The sequence below is a fragment of the Sitophilus oryzae genome, unplaced genomic scaffold (assembly GCF_002938485.1).
Source record: "Sitophilus oryzae breed Bouriz unplaced genomic scaffold, Soryzae_2.0 scaffold_1902_pilon_pilon, whole genome shotgun sequence".
NCBI lineage: Eukaryota > Metazoa > Arthropoda > Insecta > Coleoptera > Curculionidae > Sitophilus > Sitophilus oryzae.
The window spans coordinates 393,739-416,908 of NW_022146616.1; the positions used below are offsets into that span (position 1 = coordinate 393,739).

The 23,170-nt window shown below is 30.5% G+C and overlaps 1 protein-coding gene across 2 annotated transcripts; it reads left to right on the forward strand.

The window, feature by feature from the left end:
• The first annotated feature begins 156 nt into the window (after positions 1–156).
• Positions 157–21,545, forward strand: LOC115883436 (switch-associated protein 70-like). Of its 2 annotated transcripts, none has more exons than XM_030901799.1 (10): positions 157–379; positions 9,552–9,740; positions 9,825–9,983; positions 10,129–10,346; positions 10,666–10,871; positions 12,991–13,141; positions 13,196–13,354; positions 19,151–19,320; positions 19,495–19,644; positions 21,133–21,545. In XM_030901799.1, exons 2-10 carry the CDS (start codon positions 9,702–9,704, stop codon positions 21,234–21,236), a joined length of 1,356 nt encoding a protein of 451 aa, XP_030757659.1. In that variant the 5' UTR covers positions 157–379; positions 9,552–9,701; the 3' UTR covers positions 21,237–21,545. The 2 variants fall into 2 exon arrangements, with proteins under 2 accessions (XP_030757659.1, XP_030757658.1); XM_030901798.1 differs by lacking the exon at positions 157–379 and adding an exon at positions 756–1,124.
• The last annotated feature ends 1,625 nt before the right edge of the window (positions 21,546–23,170 follow it).

Consider the following 23,170-nt stretch of genomic DNA (forward strand, 5'->3'; position numbering starts at 1 on the left):
AATACATTTTTCGATATTTTAATAATGGCGATTGTAACGAATAATTGATTAAGTATTTCGTATAATTTATTGAATATAAAGAAGGAAGAAAATTTAGGTTTATCAGTGGCGTTCTATTTTTTTTTAGTTAAAGTCCGCAGACTTTGCCTGTGACAGGCTTGGTCCGCCATAGACTATGTCTGGCCCACAAACGTAAAGATTTCATCCGGAGACCAAGTCGGAAGAACAAATCCGCAGGCCAAATCTTTTGGTGTATGGGGAGCTAATGAATTTGAGACCAGAAAAATACTGTGAAATAGTAAGTTGTGCATGTTACAGTGCACAGTGCAGTGTTTGATAAAAGCTTTTGCCTTTTCTGTAATGGACGTTCGAAAAGAAGGTAAAAAGAACTGTTTTATCCTTTTTGCACTTAATTAAACCTAAGTAATATTAGTTTATGGCAATTTATTTGAAGGTAACAAAAATAGTATTTTTACATTTTTGCTTGTCACTCTTTAAGACTTTTAACTACTTTCCCTTTCAAATCCTCTTAAACGGCATGAAAATACTTGTTATATATTAGTTATATTAGCATTCATCCTATCATCGCAACGAATCTTAAACCGAGACATAACTGTCGTACGGCAAAACCGTTACGTGTGTGGGTACATTTAGGCGCGCTGCTATCGCCGATTCCTTTTACACAGTGGTCCGCCTACTTTTTCTTGTCCTCGCGATCAACAAGACCTGCCTAATTCGGTAAATACGCAATGAATCAGCTTTGCCGCATTTTATTTAATGCTTTTTATCACTTAACTTAGTTCTGTCGATGCTGGTACTAACACCAGTTCACCATAATTGTACCCGTTTTCGTTGTTACAACTTTTTTAACATCTTCCAAACAAGACGCGCGCGTTTTTTTGTGTGAAAAATTACTAAAAACCAAAAACATTGCGATTGTTGTGTATTTTTTTTTTGGATATTACGTGAATAAAAGAAATTATAGAAGATATCTAAAGAATTTTAAGTGATATTTAATTGATATAATGTCGGTTTTACTGAACAATGTGACTAATTGCATTTGTTTGGCCTTTGAGTCGTTGCAGCAGGATCAGCTTGGATTTGTCAACAAGTCGAAACTTAAGGTTAATTTTTAGTTTTATTATTTTTATTTGTACATATTTAAACAATTTGTTCTTATATTTTTATTCTTTTTTTTAACTATTACTTTTATTATAAATAAATCAATAAACAAGCATCTGTACATAATGAATAACTAAATAATCTGTCATTTTGTCAAACGCATTCATTCATTAACTTATACTTTTTTGAGTGTAAAAAAAATATAAATCAATACATGAAGCTTGAACATTTTTCATACCCATTTTATTTTATCCCCTAAATAGTCAATTTTACCTGTGATTTTACCCTCTAAATGTTTCTAGTGCTCAATAAAGTCATTATTTAATATTTCATTTTTCTTGACTCCGATGTATCGAATTTTCGTATAATTTTTATACCCTGTCTCCATTTTGTCTCCCTAATAAGAGATTATTTAAAAAAATATTCTATTCTTAGTATTTTTACTGCCAGAACCATCGTGAACATTTCGACAACACTTCTAGACCAAAAAATAACCCATTTTTATACAAAATTTTATTTCCCATTTTACACTTGTGGCTAACAAAAGTGGCTCACTCCTATAACTTTTTTATTTTTTCAGATAAAAAATCGAGATGTAGTATGTTAGTATATAACATAAATTACGATTGATTGACATATTTAATTGTTTTCGGTCACTTCCTGTTTCACCGGAAATGACTATGATTTTTGAATGGCATCCACAGTATTTTGTTACATTATTCGATAGAAAATGACACTCTGAATAGAATGATATATTATAGTCAAATTTTCACATGACTTATTTGAAATTACAACATGTCATTCATAACGACTCCAAATACCAAGTGTGTGGTACCAAATTATCCGTTAAAAATATTTTTTTTCTAAATATGCTAATGAGCCACCCTCGTTCCATTTGAAAAAAAGAGATATGATTAAAAATACGATTTGGGTATCTTTTAACCGATCAGAACAAGAGACTAAGAACATTAGACGATCAAATCTATTTTACCCAAAGACATTTATGATTTTACCAAAGCTCCTTGTATAAAAATTAGTGGTTTTAACACAGCCATGGCACTCTAGACTGAAATTTAAAATACAATTTTGTTTAAAGCGAAAATTTCAAAAGTTGACATATGGTATGTCATTCTATTCAGAATATCATTTTCTATCGAATAAAGTAAAAAAAAAATACGGTGGCTGACATTTAAAAATCAAAAGTTGCAGTCATTTCCGGTGAAATAGGAAGTAGTCGAAAAGAATTGAATATGTGAGTCAATCCTAATTTATGTCATATACCAAATTACCAAATCTCGTTTTTATTTATCTGAAAAAATAAAAAGTTATAGGGGTGAGCCACTTTTGAGACGCACCCGGTATAAACTTATTATACACCCTTGCTTGGCTTAAAAGATGCGTTGCTCAAATTTTTATGCTTTTAACGCCAGCGCCAGCGGTTACGAAGTTTTTTCAATATGTTTTCAATAATATTCAACATACCTACTGTATTATCCGCGATACAGTAGACATATTGCTTTGTTTATAATTAATCGTTATTGTTTAAAAAAAAGTAGAAATAACATTTTCGGTCCCACGTCTAGTTCATGACATACTTTTCGTATATTATTATTATTCGGAAAATGATATTATTTAAACTATACAAATTAATAAGTCATTGTCCTGAATATATTAATGTGAATATCTTGTACAGGGTATATCAATGAGAGAAATTGTTAAAAAAAATAGAACGCAGTTTTTTGTGTTAAATTTTGCATTTTTCTGCAAAATCATGCCACAAAGTAGACCTCAAGTTTATTTCGATATGTCATAATATACAGGTTATTCAGAGAGCTGAACTAATTTTGAAATAAAAAAATCTAGCATAAATTTAGCAATTTCCGATAACTATTATCGCCCTTTCCGTAGCATTGAACTAAATAAATTTTGTGCTTCTTTAACATTTTAAAACAGCAAATAATATGAAGTTAATTTAACTTCTATATACAGGGTGTTTCAAAACAAATGCGAAAAATTTCAGGGGGCGATTCCTTGTTAAAAATAAAGGGTAGTTTGCTTTATAAACGTTGGGTCAAAAGTCAACCATTAGGGAGATATCGCGGTACAAAGATGGCGGAAAAATAATGATTTTATTTTTTATCTTGAAAACGAAAAGAGATAGACCAATGAAATTTTATGGAAGCATTACTGTTATGAAAACACACTTTCTGGTTATTTTTTCACTTTTTTAAAATGAGTGGAAGGGGTTGAAATAAACTACCCCTATCATTCTTGCTAACGAAATTTAAAGAAAAATATTATTAAAGACATGCAAAAAAATTAATTTGGATAGATTGGTTCATTTAGAAACTTTTTTATCTCTTGTGTTTTTTTGATAAAACTCACCGATTTGAAATTAAAAAATAAAATGTAAAGCATGACATGTCAAAACAAAAAAACATTTTTAGATGAAGAAAAAAGGCTTCGGAATAATTAATTGATCGTAAGATAATAACTTATTTCAGTAGAGTAATGTCAAATAAAATAATATTAGAAACTAATCCTAAAAAGTAACGGCGGCGTCTAGATTTTTTCCAAAAAAAATTACAGCAGCCCACTAGATTCTTTATCTAAAAATGTTTTTGTCCTGACATGTAGTGCTTTACATTTTATTTTTTAATTTCAAATCGGTGAGTTTTATCAAAAATACACAAGAGATAAAAAAGTTTCTAAACAAACTATACTATCCAAATTAATTTTTTTACATGTGTTTGATAAGATTTTTCTTTAAATTCCTTTAACAAGAATGATAGGGGTAGTTTATTTCAACCCCTTCCACTCATTTTAAAAAAGTGAAAAAATTACCAGAAAGTGTGTTTTCATAACAGTAATGCTTCCATAAAATTTCATTGGTCTATTTCTTTTCGTTTTCAAAATAAAAAATAAAAACTTTATTTTTCCGTCATCTTTGTACCGCGATATCTCCCTAATGGTTGACTTTTGACCCAACGTTTATAAAGCAAACTACCCTTTATTTTAAACAAGGAATCACCCCCTGAAGTTTTTCGCATTTGTTTTGAAACACCCTGTATATAAATATCTAAGTCCTGACTGATCACTGACTCATCAACGCCCAGACCAAACCCTTGACCCTAGAAAGCTGAAATTTTGCACAGGGGTTCCTTTTATGATGTTTACTTGAGATAAGAAAGGATTTTTTAAAATTCATCCCCTAAGGGGGTAAAAAGAGGAGTGGAATATTACTATATTTTTTATTTAAAAAACGGTTAAGTTTCCGAAAAAACGCTTAAACACGTATATTTTATTTTCTTTTTTTTACATATTTTAAGATTTTTTAAAAATGTATACAGGGTGTTTCGAAAAATCTGATAATTGATTAATCACGATCCTGCTTAAAGCGCTTGACATAAAAAGCTGATTTTTGGAAAACGGATTGACTTTAGGGTGTAGAGGTTCGATAAGAAGGTATTTTTCGAAACTCGAATTCTAAGGGGGTGAAACCACCCCTCAAATATTAGAATATTTTTTATTTAAAATCCGGTGAGTTTTTCGGAAAAATTCTTAAACACGTATATTTTATTTTGTTGTTTTACATATTTTAAGATTTTTTAAAAATGTATACAGGGTGTTTCGAAAAATCTGATCATTGATTAATCACGATCCTGCTTAAAGCGCTTGACATAAAAAGCTGATTTTTGGAAAACGGATTGACTTTAGGGTGTAGAGGTTCGATAAGAAGGGACTTTTCGAAACTCGAATTCTAAGGGGGTGAAACAACCCCTTAAATATTAGAATATTTTTTATTTAAAAACCGGTGAGTTTTTAGGAAAAACTCTTAAACACGTATATTTAATTTTGTTGTTTTACATATTTTAAGATTTTTTAAAAATGTATACAGGGTGTTTCATAAAATATGGCCATTGAGTAATCACGATTCTGCTTAAACTGCTTGACGTTTAAAGCTGATTTTTGGCAAACGGATTGACTGTGTGGTGTAGAGGTTCGATAAGGAGGGGTTTCTCGAATCTCAAATTCCAAGAGGGTGAAAACGCCCCTCAAATAATCTATACTAATATATAAAATTCTTAAGTGACTCACTGATTAATCACGATCCTGCTCAAACCACTCAACGTAAGAAGCTCAATTTTGGCATACAGGCTGATTCTAGGATGTAGTGGTTCGATAAGAAGGGATTTTTCGAAATCCCAGTTCCAAGAGGGTGAAACCACCTCTCAAGTATTACCATATTTTTTATTTAAAAAACGATCATGTTTCCGAAAAAACGCTTGAACACGTATATTTTATTTTGTTTTTTACATATTTTAAGACTTTTTAAAAATGTATACCAGTGTTTCGAAAAATCTTGTCATTGATTAATCACGATCCTGCTTAAAGCGCTTGACGTAAAAAGCTAATTTTTGGAAAACGGATTGACTTTAGGGTGTAGAGGTTCGATAAGAAGGTATTTTTCGAAACTCGAATTCTAAGGGGGTGAAACCACCCCTCAAATATTAGAATATTTTTTATTTAAAATCCGGTGAGTTTTTCGGAAAAATTCTTAAACACGTATATTTTATTTTGTTGTTTTACATATTTTAAGATTTTTTAAAAATTTATACAGGGTGTTTCATAACATATGACCATTGAGTAATCACGATTCTGCTTAAGCTGCTTGACGTTTAATGCTGATTTTGGCAAACGGATTGACTGTCGAGTGTAGAGGTTCGATAAGGAAGGGTTTCTCGAAACTCAAATTCCAAGAGGGTGAAAACGCCCCTAAAATATTACAATATTTGTTATTTAAAAAACGGTTCTAAGTCTTTCGGGAAAACGCTTGGACACGTATAATTTATTTTGTTTTTTACATATTTTGAAATTTTTTAAAAAATCATACAGGGTGTTCCAAAAAGTTGGGCAATTGATTAACCACGATTCTGCTCCAGTTTGTATGTTAATGGAAATTCTTGCTTTGCTTTATCATATCACCATTACAAATGATTAATTCGACGCGAACGAAGTCGCGGGTACATGCTAGTCTACCAATAAAAATGTAACAAAGAATGAAAACGAAATTATATTACAATAGAAAAAGCCTTTTGATATTTAGGACTTTTTAGAAAATTCAACTATATTTTTATTGTTTTCTATAATTTTCTCTCACACGGGTATGGATATTTGGAAAAGTATAAACGGAATTAACCATTTTAGAACAAGCAAATTTTTTTTATCAAAAATGCAATTTTCTCGAAATGTCAATAATAAAAATGTTTTTCCTCTTGTAAAGACAATCCCTGGACATAGTGTATATATTATAAGTATATGACGTTATAGTAAAACGTCAAATGAAAAGATTTTGTATAAAAAACTCTACTGAATTTTTAAAAAGTGTTTTTTTAATTTTAATTTTTTTCTCAATTATTAATTTTTACCCTGTATATAGATTTACAATCTTTAAATAAAATGTCTACATGTTTATAGTTGTTTTTTTTCTAATGAGAATAATAATGACTAATTTAAAAAAGGGAGTGCATTTAGATGTTAAAAGTAATAAAAATTAGTGAAATAAATAAATAATATAGTATATAATTCTATATAACTTGTTTAACTAGTCATTCTCTTTTAAGAAATAGTTATTTAAATTTTTATTTAATAAACTGTGGTTTTTGACTCATTTTGCTATCCTAAATCAGAAAGTAAACTATTTTAAGGCAGTTAGATTTTTTCTATTAATAAATAATATTTATTTTAAACTAATTTACGATGTATACTCACTTATTAACACCTTAACATTTTTAATTAAATAAAATTATTGATAAAAACATGACTTTTTCTTTAATTTGCTATTAAATAAATCTTCTGTATTTTATAAAGGCGCCATGCCAGTGGCCTCAAGAAGGTTGTAATTTATTTTCATATTGATTAAAAATGATTTTTTAATGGTGTGTAGTTTAAAATTCTACAATTTTTTTTTGGAAGTAGATTTGTGTGTGTCTGGAAACTTTCTATCCTTTTTTAATCATTGTATAATCAGTGTTTTTTTTGACAAGTTTTATCTCAATTTTCAACTGACGTCTAGAGATTGACCTCGCCAAAATTATTATCGATTGTCATTCCCAGCCATTTTTGACGCCGTTTTTTTTGATCATACGATATAATTCACATAAGAATTGAAATACAGATGTCACTGTCATGTATTCCTTCATTGGAGCGACTATGTGTTATTTTTTGTTATTATCATTAAATAACTTTATTTATTATTATTCTTAAAATGTAAAAAAAATCTTTAATCAAATGAAACAGAATTGGAAACCGTATAGTATAGAGAACCAGTCTTAAAAAAGAATACCTTATATAGAACGATTTGATTTAAAAATAAAATCTCTCCTTATTCAAGAACAGAATTTTACAAAGGTGTTCTTGTGTTTATGTCAAGGTATATAACAGAATTGGAAGGTTAGCAATAAGAAGAAAAAACGAGATCTTGATTGTAAATACCTATACGTAAATAAAATACAAGAAGTAATACAGTTTTAATAAGCAAATCGTTGCATTATTTAATAATGTGTCAATGTATAATATGTGAGGCGTGTATTAGTTAAAGACAATTTACTGTTATTTTTAAAGAGAAAAATATGTATTGAAGAATTTAAATTGTGTTCTATTTATATACCTGTATATGCATAATAATTAAAATATTTTAAGTATAGATATCTATCAAAAAATATCATCATTAACTAAAATATGTGGGCTGTGGTAGGGGTCGTAGGGCCCATTTTAAAATATTTCTGTCATTATACAGATACAGTGTTATATTATTTTCTTAGTTAATAGGATTTGCCTATTAAGTTCTAATATCCTAAAAATATCACACAGAAAAAACTGAAATTTTCTAAAAGAACTTCTGATATTATATTATTAATCTTTTTAACAACTGTTTCCCTATTTGCTTTCGAATCAATCTTCTTTATTTTTTTTATTACATAAAGTTATATACAGGGTGACAATTTGAAAACGAACATTATTTAATATTGCCTCTACCGATGATAGTATGAAAATTTGGCGAAACACTTCAATTTACATATCAAGGGGGACAATTTTTGAGGCATTTGTTGTCGTGTTACTTTCAACTCTTTGACCCCCAGGGCACCTACCCCTAAAATTTTAAATGGCAACCCCTATTTCTTTTACAATTTTTGTGTTCCTTATAAAATTCTCAAAAAAATTATGCAGTTTAAGTAGAATTCTATAAGAAACACAAAAATGGTAGAAGAAATAGGGGTTGCTATTTAAAATTTTAGGGTTAGGTGCCCTGGGGGTCAAAGAGTTGAAAGTAACACGACAACAAATGCCTCAAAAATTGTCCCCCTTGATATGTAAATTGACGTGTTTCGCCAAATTTTCATACTATCATCGGTAGAGGCAATATTAAATACTGTTCGTTTTCAACTTGTCACCCTGTATATTCATAAGCTGTGGATTTTTTTTTCTTATTTTTTATTTTCCGTAATGCATAATTTTATTTAGTTCAATACCGGGTGCGTCAAAGTGGCTCACCCTATAACTTTTTTATTTTTTCATATTACAGAACGAGATTTGGTATGTTAGTATATGACATAAATTAGGATTGATTGAAGTATTCAATTGTTTTCGGTCATTTCCTGTTTCATCGGAAATGACTAAAACTTTTCATTTTTAAATGGCTTTATCGATATTTTGTTACTTTATTCGATAGATAATGGCACTCTGAATAGAATGACTTATCATATGTCAACTATTGATATTTTCGAATATGGTTTATTTAAAATTGCAACATGCGGTTCATAACGACAATTTGACTCGAAATACCAAGTGTGTGGTACCAAATTATTCGTAAAAAAATGCCTTTTCCAAATATTGTAATGAGCCACCCTCGTTCCATTTGAAAAAAATTAGATATGATTAAAAATACGATTTGGTCATATTTTAACCGGTCAGGACAAGATACTAAAAACATAAGACGAAAATTATTAAGAAGAAAATTAGTGTTTTTTACACAGCCATGGCACTCTAGATTGAAATTTAAAATACAATTTTGTTTTAAGTTGACATATGATGTGTCACTTTATTCAGAGTTTGATTTTCTATCAAATAAAGTAAAAAAATACCGAGGGTGTTAATTAAAAACCAAAAGTTGTAGTCATTTCCGGTGAAACAGGAAGTGACCGAAAACAATTGAATACGTCAATGAATCCTAATTTATGTCATATACTAACATATCAAATCTTGTTTTTTTTATCTGAAAAAATAAACAAGTTATAGGGGTGAACCATTTTGAGACACATCCGGTATATTAGTATAAAAACTCTTTACTACAAAGCGGCATTTTTTATACATTTAATAATAGACTCAACATTATCTAATAAATTAAAACATCTTATTGTTATTTATAGGTCTTGACAGCCAATATTGGAACATTTCTTGACCTCTATGGCGTCGAAAAAGGTTTGGAGCACTTCAAAAGCACACCTCAGCTCAACTTCGACCAGTACAAGTACTACTTACAAAATGAAGTGTTTTCTTCATTGCCCGACAAATTACCCATGCCTGAGTTGAGAGAATACGAAAATAAGATTGCAGAGGTATATCAACTTATTATATACCCTGTATCTCCCTCAGACTAGATTGTAGAGTTATTATTAGATATTTTGATATTGTTGTTTTAGGTTTGCTGGCTAGTTTGTAAGAAAAAATACCTCCAAAGGGAAACCAAGTTGTTTAGTGAAGAAGCGATATTTCAAATATTTCGGATATTCTGCGTTTTAGCTGAAATGTCTTCGGATAGTATGGAGCATAGTTACCAAGTGTTTCTTCATCCATCAGAGGTATGTCGCCAAAATTTAGATATAATTTAAGTAACAGAAAAGTTCTCTTCAGTTTGTAGTTAATAACTGCATTGGTGAGTCACCTGGCGGTTTATATTATATTTATTTCTACCTCAGTAGTTATAGTGTCTAATATATTTTTCAGGTTAGTATTATAGCTCAAGCTTTAGCTAGCTCAGTTGGTTGTATATTTGACGAGGAAGATTTTAACAATTTGAGTATCTCTATGGGGAATTTTCGATTAGCTCCTTTTATAGCAGTGCTAGAATCTAGATGTATACCTACTGTGAAGGAAGATATAGCTATTAAGGAAGCAATCACGGACATATATCAGAGAATTGTTGAGGACGTCATCAAAAAAGGGTAAACATTTTCTTATTAGAAAATTATTCGGCAAAATTTTTAATATTGATCCTACACAGACTGCGCCAATATACCTACCAACTACTATCTATCTAAACGCTATTTTTTACATGTACATTTTTCAGTACATGAATTCGTCGCACTATTTGTTTGGTTTTCATTTCCTACTTAGTACAGTTAATACCAGTGGCGGTACGTGATCTTATACTTTAGGGTGCAGACCCTTAGCAGGGTCCTTTTTTAAAAGGTCCCTACTGCACAACTGCCCCACTTTGCCCCATCTGGGCTACGCCCATGGTTAATATAATCATGTTTTTAGCTATCTATCGAAGAAGGGGTACATTTTTCCCACAATGAAGGAATACTGGTTCGTACTGCGACCTTCTGAACTGACATACTACAAAACTAGATCAGAAAAAGATAAATGCGACACGTTAGTGATACAGAAAGGAAGCAGAATTGAACCGTTATCGACAGGATACAAATTTATCTTGCATACTCCAGCAGAAAAGCATTTTGAATTAGGTAAAGAAACTGCATTTATTTTTCATTTTTAAGCTTTGTCAGAGAATATTATAAATTTTAATAAAAGTTAAAACATTCTTTGAATTTGTTTATCAAGAGACAAATCAACATTTGAAAAATAATTCATACATTTAGGAAATACTCTTTATAAAGATGCCTTTGAAAGTTTTAAATATAGTTTGTAAACAAATCAATTAACATTTATTTAGAAAACAAATTCAAATAAAAACCTCTAAAGAAGATCGTACACTGTTAAAATTTAAAATACATTGTTGTGTAGATTTCCAACAAATAATATTTACATATATAAATATCAATATTTTTTTATATACAGGGTGAGTCTTCAATATGTGCAATTATTTTCAGGACTGGTATCTCGATAAAAAATATTTAAAAAATTGATTTGTTGATTAAATTTTGAAAATTTTTTCTGTTTTTTTTTCCTTCCTCTAAATATCTAAAAAAATATTCTACTACATAATATGTTGACATATTATCAAGATATTTTATTTTTAACTATTTTTGTTATGAAAACAACCTCATAGGCGTGTTCCTAGGGTCGAAATATACAATCACTAAAAATATTTGCACTTATCTAAGACTCACCTTATATATAGCGACCCATTGTTATGCAAAATCTCTATATTAGATTTCTGGTTTGAGATTTTGCTTTCAATCATTTTTTATTAGATAGTTAGAAACCACTCGGTATAGAATATGACATTCATTATATTATAATATTCTTGGTATGGGAATTTAATGATAAATCCACTGAGAATAATAAACAACTTTGGTTTGAAAATATCTTGAATCACCCTGTATATTGAGAAAACTATTTTTAAAATGTTGGCCATTGTCCAAATATGTTATAGAAAAGATTGCAGTAAAGATGTTAAACCAGAAACCTGATATACAGCTTTTTGGAACACCCTGTATCAAATATACAGAGTACTGCCACAGTCCCTGATTTCTGAGTTCACTTGTCCAGAATTTCCAAAAGCCTTAATGAAAAACCTATACCGGGTGCGTCTCTAAAGTGGCTCACCCCTATAACTTTTTTATTTTTTTTTTAGATAAAACAACGAGAGTTGATATGTTAGTATATGACATAAATTAGAATTGACTGACATATTCGATCCGGTTTCACCGGAAATGACTACAACTTTTGATTTTTAAATGGCACCCTCGGTATTTTTTACTTTATTCGATAGAAAATGACACTCTGAATAGAATGACATATCATATGTCAACTTTTGACATTTTAACGTATGGTTTATTTGAAATTACAACATGCGGTTCATAACGACAATTTGACTCGAAATACCAAGTGTGTGGTATCAAATTATTGGTAAAAAAATGCTTTTACCAAATATGCTAATGAGCCACCCTCGTTCCATTTGAAATAATTGAGATGTGATTAAAAATACGATTTGGTCATCTTTGAACCAACCAGGACAAGACACTAAAAACATTGGACGATATTTTTGTAGGCTCCTTGATTAAAAATTAGTATTTTTAACACAGCCATGGCACTCCAGATTGAAATCTAAAATACAACTTGTTTTTGAGCGAATATGTCAAAAGTTGACATATGATATGTCACTCGATTCAGAGTGTCATTTTCTATGGAATAAAGTAAAAAAATACCGAGGGTGCCATTTAAAACTCAACAGTAGTAGTCATTTCCGGTGAAACAGGAAGTGACTGAAAACAATTGAATACGTCAATTAATCCTAATGTATGTCATATACTAACACACCAAATCTCGTTTTTCTATCTGAAAAAATAAAAAAGTTATAGGGGTGAGCCACTTTTGAGACGCACCCGGTATAGTCTTGTATATTATTTTTCGTTTAAATATACAGAATTAAACAAATCAATATTTTTGGTATTTAAAAAGTAATTAGGATTTTGTTAACGGTTTTGGAGATACTCTTTATGCATATTATACCTTATGATAGAAAAAAAACAGCGTCTAGTTGGCTTTGAACGATCGATGACATTCCCCATATAAAATGACAGCGACCTTCATTTCAAAGCCATCACTGACGCCGCTTTTTTTCGATCATAGTGCCTTACGTATTGAAAAAAAATTGATTTTTTTCTAATAATTATACAGGTGCGCCAGATCACATGACTCGGTTGCAATGGATTTCATCCCTACAACTGGCCATAGATCACTCAGATCAAGTTCAAAGCTATCAAAGACTTCAAGCGTCTAAAAGACGTCTTCAAAGACAGGGAAGGATTCAAGAAATGATGAGAGCAAGGTAAAATTCTTTAAATAACATAGACGATCTATAGAAAATATGTTTTTGTTAAAGGGCTCAGTTGCAAGAAGAAAGAAATGCCAGACAGTTAGCTGAAGGGCAAGCCAAGGAATTGGAAGCTGTTGTTCGGGAAGACTCCAAGAAATTGTCTGAATTGTTGGATGTTAAAATTAAACTGGAAAAATTGTTGGAAGAAGAGACACAAGCCAAAAGGTGAGTTAATAAAAACCAGTGACTAAAGAATACAAGGACACGTAATGCCCATATACGGGCTGCAGCAGAATTTGTGATGTTAGATGCCATTTTTTTGGTTGTAAGTCATCAGCGACAATTTTAAATTTTAATATTTGTTCGATTTATTATACAGGGTCCGGCAATAGTGCGTCGGGCATCTGTAGCTCCTAGAATAAAAAACCTGAGAATTTTGTTTAAGTGCAAACCTAAAATGTGTACCAGGATGTATTTCAGGAAAATATTTTAACTTCTATAGGGTGGCTCAAAAAAGTGTGAGTGGTCCTGGATGATTTTTTTTAAATGAAACACCCTGTATATTATTCCATTTTTGGCTTCCTTTCAGATCACTTAACATAACCAAAGTTTACAGAATAAAATATAAGTTCGGTCACTTAGCATCGGCACTTTGAAAATCGCGTATCAAAAGCCAGAAGCCGCCTCGTCCGATACGCCGGATTTCGATGAAAAGAGGAGTGGAAGCCGGGGTAAATAGAAGCCGCATTTTTACCGATCGCAATGTGCGACAAGGTGCAGGGGAACGTGGGGTATTTCAAAAATACCTAATAGTAAATCTACAAAAGAAAAAATATACTATCAGTTTATTGGTGTTACATATAAATTTAAATTTATACTGTTACATATAAATATTTAGACATGGCAAGATAAAAAAAGATATAGCAAAAATAAAATAAATTTTAAAAACAAACACAAAAAATAAAGCTACACAGTATCAACAGTAAATAATGTAAAAGTATATTACGTAACGAGTGTTTTGGAAAAAATAATATTACGCACGAGCAGGGTTCGGAAAACTACATGTTACTTTTAAAAACTACATAAACTACATTACTTGTAGTTAATGTAGTTTATGTAGAGGGTGTAGTTTATGTAACCTATGTATTTTACCTTCAAATATCAAAGGTTTGAGGTGAGGTTGTAATAAGTTGAAGCTTTAAAAACACATAATGTATTTAATAAAACAGAAGAAATATGGTTTTAAATATAATATTTACATCATATTATCTCTATTACACCTCATACAAAGGAAAATTATTCATAATATCAATACATAGTTTATTAACGTAGTTTTCATGTAGTTAATGAACGGGAACAGACGTAGTTTTTGAAGAAAAACTACACGTAGTTAATCAGGTAAATTACGTCTTAATTAAGTACTTCCAAACCCTGCGCACGAGTGTAGTATTCCATGAGTGCGTAATATGGTTTTCCAACACGAATTACGTACACTATAAAATTCAAAGCTGAAACTATTAAATGTCAACAACTTTTGATGTTTAAATGGTATCCTCGGTATTTTTTTACGTTATTCGATAGAAAATGATACTCTGAGTAGAAAGACATATCATATGTCAGCTTTTAAGAGTTTCACATATGATTTATTTGAAAGTGTAACACGCGGTTTATAACGACAATTTGACTCGAAATACCAAGTGTGTGGCATGAAATTATTCGTAAAAAAATACTTTTTCCAAATATACTAATGAGCCACCCTCCTTCCATTTGAAAAAAAATAAGATATGGTTAAAAATACCATTTAGCTATGACACTCAATATTGAAATTTTAAAAGTTTTTTTTAAGCTAGAATGCCAAAAGTTGACATATGATATGTCATTCTATTCAGAGTGTCATTTTTTATCGAATAAAGTAGAAAAATGCCGAGGTTGCCGTTTAAAATTAAAAGTTGTAGTCATTTTCGGTGAAACCGGAAGTGACCGAAAAAAAATTGAAAACGTTAATCAATCCTAATTTAGGTCATATACTAACACACCAAATCTCGTTTTTTATCAGAAAAAATAAAAAGTTATAGGGATAAGCCACTTTTGAGACACACCCAGTATATGTTTTTTCATGTAAAAATAAAGTGTTCTTGAATAATTCTAATTAGATATTTTAAATAATTTTTTTTCCAGTGGCGAAAAACTCAATATTATTTTTAAGAAATAATAAAAATAATTATGCTTTTTTATAATAAACTAATAAATAATTAGCTAAGGCTAATGTGATCAGTAACACTTTGCAATGAAAATTAAATAACCACTTGAAAAATAATTCCATATGCATGCGAGACCACTCTGTAATAACGCCAAAATCAGAGTAATACGCCGAACGTGATCCGCCGTGTACGCTGGGTCCAAAGTCCACACACCAGGAATACACTGGGAAACACGTGCGTGAAGCGGCTTTTGATACCTGCCGCCGGCACAAGTGACGGAACTTATATTTTATTCTGTAAACTTTGACATAACCCTAAGATATGAATAAATATATTTCGATAGTTTCAGAGATATTAAAAAATAAATCAAAAATATATATTTTTCAGCCCTTCTTAAAAAAATTATTAAAATACAAGAACTGTTCTGAAATCAAAACTATATGAGGTATTTACTTTAGTCATGGTCTGTTCTTACTTTGCTATAAATATGGTAATCGTATATCAGACAGGATGTTCAATATTCAACGCCAAACTTTCTAAAATATAAAATAATTTTTCTTTGTTTTTTTAAATGGAACACCCTGTATATTATTTTTTTATTAAATGGAGAGTTTAAAGATGAACATTTTTTGTATTTAGAGTATTTCAAAATTTTAAACGGTTTCGCAGATACACGCAGTATTATTTCATATGGCGCTTTCAATGGTAAAATACGAGAGAAAAATCATTGGGTGGCTTTGATAAAAATTTACTGTGGAAAATGCCATATGAAATATAAAACCGCAAATATCTGCGAAACCGTTAAAAATTTTGAAATACTCTAAATACAATAAATGTTCATTTTTTAATTCTCCATCTATTGAAAAAATAATATACAGGGTGTTCCATTTAAAAAAACGAAGAAAAATTATTTTATATTTTAGAAAGTTTGGCGTAGAATTTTGAACATCCTGTATAATTTAAGATTTTCATATTTATAACAAAGTAAGTACAGACCATCTAAAGTAAATACTTAGTATAGTTTTGATTTCAGAACAGTTCTTGTATTTCTAATATTTTTTTATACAGATGCCCGACGCACTATTGCCGGACCCTGTATATTCACCAGGGACGTGCATATTCACCAGGGACGTGCATATGGGAATATCACTGGAATATTTTTCTAAAAAAGCAACAAACAAATGTGGCAACGGCCCAGCTATGGGCCAGCTACGTCGACACCGGTTCCCATTAGAACACCGAAGTTAAGCGACGTAAGGCGATACTAGTGGATGGATGGGTGACCGGTTCCAAACTCTGTATCGTGCTGTTGTCCAAAAAAAATGGCAAAAGTGTAAAATCTATTGACACACACTGCTCATTCACGCCGGTTCGAGGCCGGATGAGATCGGATATCTCGTGAGTAAGAGTCGATTTAGACACTTGTCAAGTCGGTAGGCCATTGACCATGGATATAATGGCCGAGGACCGCGGTTCAGATTCCGCGTAAACAAAGTAGGCCCCGTCCAGATTAGCCCTGGCAGCAAAAAGAAGATGTTAATTGAAATCTTTACTTTTAAAGTAAAGTAAAGATTTAAAAAATCAAAAGGCATTAAAAAGCATGTACGCCACTGACTTTTTTTCTCTTGTTTTATTATTAACTTGCGAAAGTTTTAAATAAGTACTCATTGATTCCTCATCAAAAAATATGAAAAAAAGTTCCTATAAACATGGGTATGGAAATGTATAGTTTTAGAGTTACAGGATGTTAAAAACTTTTTAAAATTGAGCGTCCGGATTGCACAACGACCTTAGCGCGTGGCCGCGGGCAGCCCAGTAGGCAGGCGAGACAGCGACGCGTTGTTGCGCGCCGATTTAACAAAATAAATAATTTTAAACCTGCCGTCATTTCGTTAATACTTATCGTATCGTGCTGATTTTTGCATAGAAATACTCATGAGTCTTTAGCGCTTCCGACAAGCCTAAATAACTGGATTATTTTTTATATTTTTGACTTGTTTACATTGCCCAAGCATATTATAACTTTGAGATAAAAATCTCTGTTATAAATTTTAAAACTGACAAATATGAATACTATTTAATAATAATCATTTAATTAGTTATACATTTAGTTACAACATATTCAAAATTTAGGTCTATCGGTTTATGCTAGCAGTAATAACGAGTATAAATAAAAAAATGGTCAGTACAACGCTTTTTTTAGCGCACGTTCAGCTTTGGTTTTAGTTTTAGCGCTATTTTTACAGAAATAAATTCTGAACTTTGATCAAATGACAAGAACATTATCATTGCCGATATCTTCTGGTTATAATGTAGTTCTTTTTTTAAAATATTGCATTGTTTTAGCTTAAAAAAACTTGAATTATCCGGCTTTTTTGCGAGAGCTACCGGCGCTGCTTTAATAAAGAGATGGCTATGTACGTCAATCGAAAGACAGTATTTGCGATAGTCTTTTGTTTACACGGAGTATAGAAAATTTTTGTCACCGCTTGTTTACTACCAGTAGTATTTTTGCGTTTTTTTAAATTATTTATTATTAAATAGAGGGAAATGCGACCGAAAAGAAAGGTCAAAAGTTAGTAGAAATTCGGATAAATGGAAGTGCAATATTTCCAAAAAATCTCGTGAAGAGGCAAAATTACAGTCTATTGTGGCTATGATTGACGTACATAGCCATCTCTTTATTAACGCAGCTCCGGTAGCTCTCGCAAAAAAGCCGCATAATTCAAGTTTTTTTAAGCTAAAACAATGCAATATTTTGAAAAAAGAACTACATTATAACCAGGAGATATCGGTAATGATAATGTTCTTGTCATTTGATCAAAGTTCAGAATTTATTTTCTGTAAAAATATTACTTAAACTAAACCCAAAAAGCAGAACGTGCGCTAAAAACGGCGAGCGTTGTATTGACCATTTTTTTAGTTATATTCGTTATTACTGCTAGCATAAACCGATAAACCTAAATTTTGAATATGTTGTAACTAAATGTATAACTAATTAAATGATAGTATTCATATTTGTCAGTTTTAAAATTTATAACAGGGATTTTTATCTCAAAGTTATAATATGCTCGGGGAAAGTAAACAAATCGAAAATATAAAAAATAATCCAGTTATTTAAGCTTGTCGGAAGCGTTAAAGACTCATGAGTATACGATAGATAATTATTAATGAAATGACGGCAGGTTTAAATTTATTTATTTTGTTAAATCGGCGCGCAACAACGCGTCGCTGTCTTGCTTGTCTGCTGGGCTGCCCGTGGCCACGCGCTAAGGTCGTTGTGCAATCCGGACGCTCAATTAGGTATTTGGTAATTATCTTATATACCATTATTTTGTTATTTGAAATTGCTGTAGGTTGGACTAATAGTAATAATATTAAATAATAAATTAGAGGCAAAATATATAATTTATTAATTGTGATTAATAAAATTGCTTTTATCTCATCAAGGAGGTCGAATTCGACAAAATATCAAGAGATAACTTTTAATTGGCATTAAACGGCCTACACAATTTTATGTGTTTTATATTTTTTTAGCATTAAAATATGTACCACTTATAGTAACTTTTACCCTCAAAATTTCATTCGAATCGCTAAAAGTAATTGGAAGAAAATTATAATAAATCTAAAGATTATTAATACTTTAACACCCTGTAGCTACGAAACAACGCAGAATCGATCCCTATGTTGATATAAAAATAAATCTTATTTTTACGCGAGGAATCTACCAACGAGAGATGGCACATGGTTTTTTGAAACACCCTGTATACGCAAATACTTAACAAAATAAAATATCTAAATTTAATTTTTAATTTTACAGGGATGAAGAGATTGTGAGAGCTTTGCAAGCGAGAGTTTTGGCAGAAGAATGGGAAAAGCGTGAAGAATTGGAACGGTTGCAGGAAGAACAACATAAGATACTCGAAGAAGAGAGAAAAAGACGCAAACAGTATGAAGAACGACAAAAAGAAAACGAAAAAGAACTGCAAAGTAAAGACCCTTACATTTGTAACTTTTTTTGTAAAGTGATACCGTATGATCGAAAAAAAAACGAGAGGGGGGGATTAATCTCCGCGACCTTGTAGATTTACTGGGTTGTAAATTCCTTGCTATTCAATTTTTTAATGACATTTTTTTCAAAGATTTCTTTAAAATAACTTCTAGGTGCTGCGAGTAAATTGGCAGAATTGGAAACCGAAAAGGAGTCTTTAGATGTGGAGCTCAGAAACGCTAGAGAAAAAATCGTGTTATCAGAAGGAAAAAAAGAGCTCTTGGAAACACAACTTAATCAGTATGCTTCCATATCTAGAAGTGGTAAGTTGGAAATTAATTCTCTTAAAACTGTCTAAAATAAATAGGCAATCAAAAATGTCTAAAACAATGTAATAAAATATTTTATTCTCCCTGTTTGACTTTAATTTTTTACGATAAAAATCAAGATACAAATTTTGAAAATAATTTTTATTTTAAGAGAAGTCAGTGGTGTACCACTTTTTTCTCCAAAAATATTCAATGTAAAATCCATATGGGCGGCACTGATTGAAATAAATAAAATTCTTTGTACACCAAAAAAGGTATTTTGATGCATAGAAGACGTGTATCAAGTTTAATAAAGATATCTGTAATAAAATCAGAGTTACTATGAAAAAGTTTTTTTTCTTAACATTTAACACCCTGTATCTCAGAAATTAAGATGTTTAGGACGTACATTCATATGAAGTTTTCTCTTAGAATAGGTCCAAGAATCACGTCCTTAAATATTAGCATGTCTCTAAAGAACACCTTGTAAATATCTACAGGGTGTCCCTCTCTTAAGATGGATACAAGCCAATATCTTGATTGTTTGTTGAGCGCAGAGGGCGTGGTTTGCTTGTGATCGCTGGTGAAGGGACGTTTTATTTCTGTATTATCGATGGAAGTAGAGAAGGACACACAACTAGCCTTCTTGGATGTACTAGTCAACAGACGACAAGACCTAAGTTTGGGATACAAGGTGTATCGGAAAAACACCCATACCGATCGTTACCTGCACAATAATTCAAATCACCATCCCGGTCAAAAAGGAGGGGTCATAAAAACACTTGTTGACAGAGCCCGCCAAAGAACCAAACCTCTACACATCACTGAGGAATTACAATACCTAGACAGAGCCTTACAAGCCAATGGATACCGAGAGCAGACGATCAGACGAGCCATAAGACCTAGGAAACCTGTTGAAAGGCAAGAGGAAAAAAATACACCTCCCAGTGGGGTAGCATTTCTTCCATACATCAGAGGGGTCACTGACCGCATTGGAAAATTATTAAGAAAGAGGAACATAAAACCGATCCTCAAACCCACTCGAAAAATACAATGTTGGTACTACGAAACGTAGTATTAATACACGTTTGACTGAGCACAAAAGATCTTCCTGTCTCGGACAAACAGAGAAATCAGCCCTGGCCGAACACACAATAACACAGGAAGATCATCAAATTCTGTTCAATAATATGGAAGTCCTTTCAACAGGGAATCACTACTTTGCAAGACTACATCGTGAAGCGATTGAAATCCACAAACATAAAAATAATTTCAACAGAAAAGAAGAAGGGCTTCACGTTAAAAAAAATATGGTACACGCTGCTCGATAATACAGAAATAATACAGCCTCCTGCCAAAAATGAAAAAGATCGCTCAACAAACAATCAAGATATTGGTTTGTATCCATCTTAAGTGGGACACCCTGTATAAGTTTTACGGTATATTTAATATAGTTTGCTACTATTGAAAAAATATGGAAATATGATTTTCTTTAAATTATAGGTGATGGGGTGAGAAGAGCACATTCGTTTATGCCCAGCACGAAAGAAAAACCAATTTTTCTAGAAGTTCGACCTTCAACATTAAAAAGACCAATAAAAAAATAACAGTGCCTGATATTTACTTAATTATTACAACATTTTTTATAGAAACTCCCATTATAAAACAAACTAAGGTTTAGAACTTTGTACAGGACATATACTGGATATGTGTAAATCAGCCTACTAAAAGAGTTATTGTTAACTTTAATTATACAAAGTTCTAAGCCTTGATGGTCTTCCCATGGATCACCCAATATAATCTGAAATATAAATGGATTATCTCTCTGTTTCTCCATACTTTGTAACTCTTTAATTCGATTTGTGATGACATACTTTATTTAATATTTATATTTTTAATAAAAGAAAATTTAAAAATAGTTCTAGTTATTTTTTAATTCCCATTTACAAACAAAAAGACTTTAGCAACTATTTTGTAAAAAAGTCTGCTGTATATCAATTAAACTTTCAGTTACGTAATCGAGGGCGCAATTTTTAAATCCATTGTTGCCAACTATAGTATATTCGTCGCCGAGCTGACTAATTGGAACTTAAATTTCGCGCTGGGAATTCAGGTGGTAGCACTGCTGTAAAAAATGTCAAGTTGCCGCAATCACTTATTTATTTCCTGACACTGTCATTCGTTTTGACACTTTAGTTTTGTATTGCGAGTTTTTGGTTTGGTTAAATTATTAAAAATCGGTTGAAATACACCAAGCCTATACTCAGTAGGCAGGTAGGTTAAACAAAATAAAACAACAATTTCTTGCTAACTTTTTTTATTCAAAGGCGATGACAAATGGTTGGACAAACTGTACAATAAATATGAACTAGAAATTTTAAATTAAAAAAGAAACATAATTAAAAAGGTACATGAAAATATTTAAACATTATTCAAATGAAAACATAACTAAAAGACACACATCAAATTGAAATGATGTTGTGTAATAAGTTACTTAGGTATGGCATCGAAACTATGTAGTTATTACTAAAATACTGTAACAGATTAAAATACTATATAAAAATAATTATATAAAATATATGTACAATAAATAAAGTGGAAATAATAATTAAAAATCAAATAACAAAGAAAATTCGTTATAATGTATACACACATGAAAAATGAAAACCAATTAAAACTACAGTTGCATACAAATTCCTTCAATTTTGAACTAAAATATAGCAAAAAACAAACTCATTTTGATTAAAAAGTTTTAATAAATTCTTATCAAATTTTTATATAATTTAATTAGAGAAATTATATACAATTAGATATACCATAACGTTCAGACAATATTATTTTTTACACAAATTAAAAGAAAAAAGTAAATTATTAATAAATTAAATAATTGTAGTGAATTCAGTTTGCACCACAATACTTATACAGAGAGTTAGTATATCATTAAAAACTTAAAATGCTTATAAATCAAATTTGGATAAAAAAATATGCTTAAATATACTTAGAGAAATTATTTACAGTTAATAGGCCCGTCTATAAAGTGAATCAATAGTATTTTTACACAAATTAAAAGAAAAAAAGTAAATTATCAATTGTACACACTATTTTAGTGAATTCGTTTTTTTATAATTTAAATTTGGATAAAAAATATAAATCAAATTTGGATAAAAAAATATGCTTAAATATACTTAGAAAAATTATTTACAGTCAATAGGCCCGTCTATAAAGTGAATCAATAGTATTTTTACACAAATTAAAAGAAAAAAAATAAATTATCAATTGTACACACTATTGTAGTGAATTCGTTTTTTTATGATTTAAATTTGGATAAAAAATATAAATCAAATTTGGATAAAAAAAATATGCTTAAATATACTTAGAGAAATTATTTACAGTTAATAGGTCTGTCTATAAAGTGAATCAATAGTATTTTTACACAAATTAAAAGAAAAAAAGTAAATTATCAATTGTACACACTATTGTAGTGAATTCGTTTTTTTATAATTTAAATTTGGATAAAAAATATAAATCGAATTTGGATTAA

What these genes read in the sequence shown, in the direction of transcription:
- LOC115883436 (XM_030901798.1), top strand. Translation starts at nt 1,026, where the DNA reads ATGTCGGTTTTACTGAACAATGTGACTAATTGCATTTGTTTGGCCTTT. An exon ending in AGAAAAGCATTTTGAATTAG is followed by an intron (nt 10,872 to 12,990) that starts GTAAAGAAACTG and finishes ATAATTATACAG; the next exon opens with GTGCGCCAGATCACATGACT. An exon ending in TGCTTCCATATCTAGAAGTG is followed by an intron (nt 19,645 to 21,132) that starts GTAAGTTGGAAA and finishes TTTAAATTATAG; the next exon opens with GTGATGGGGTGAGAAGAGCA.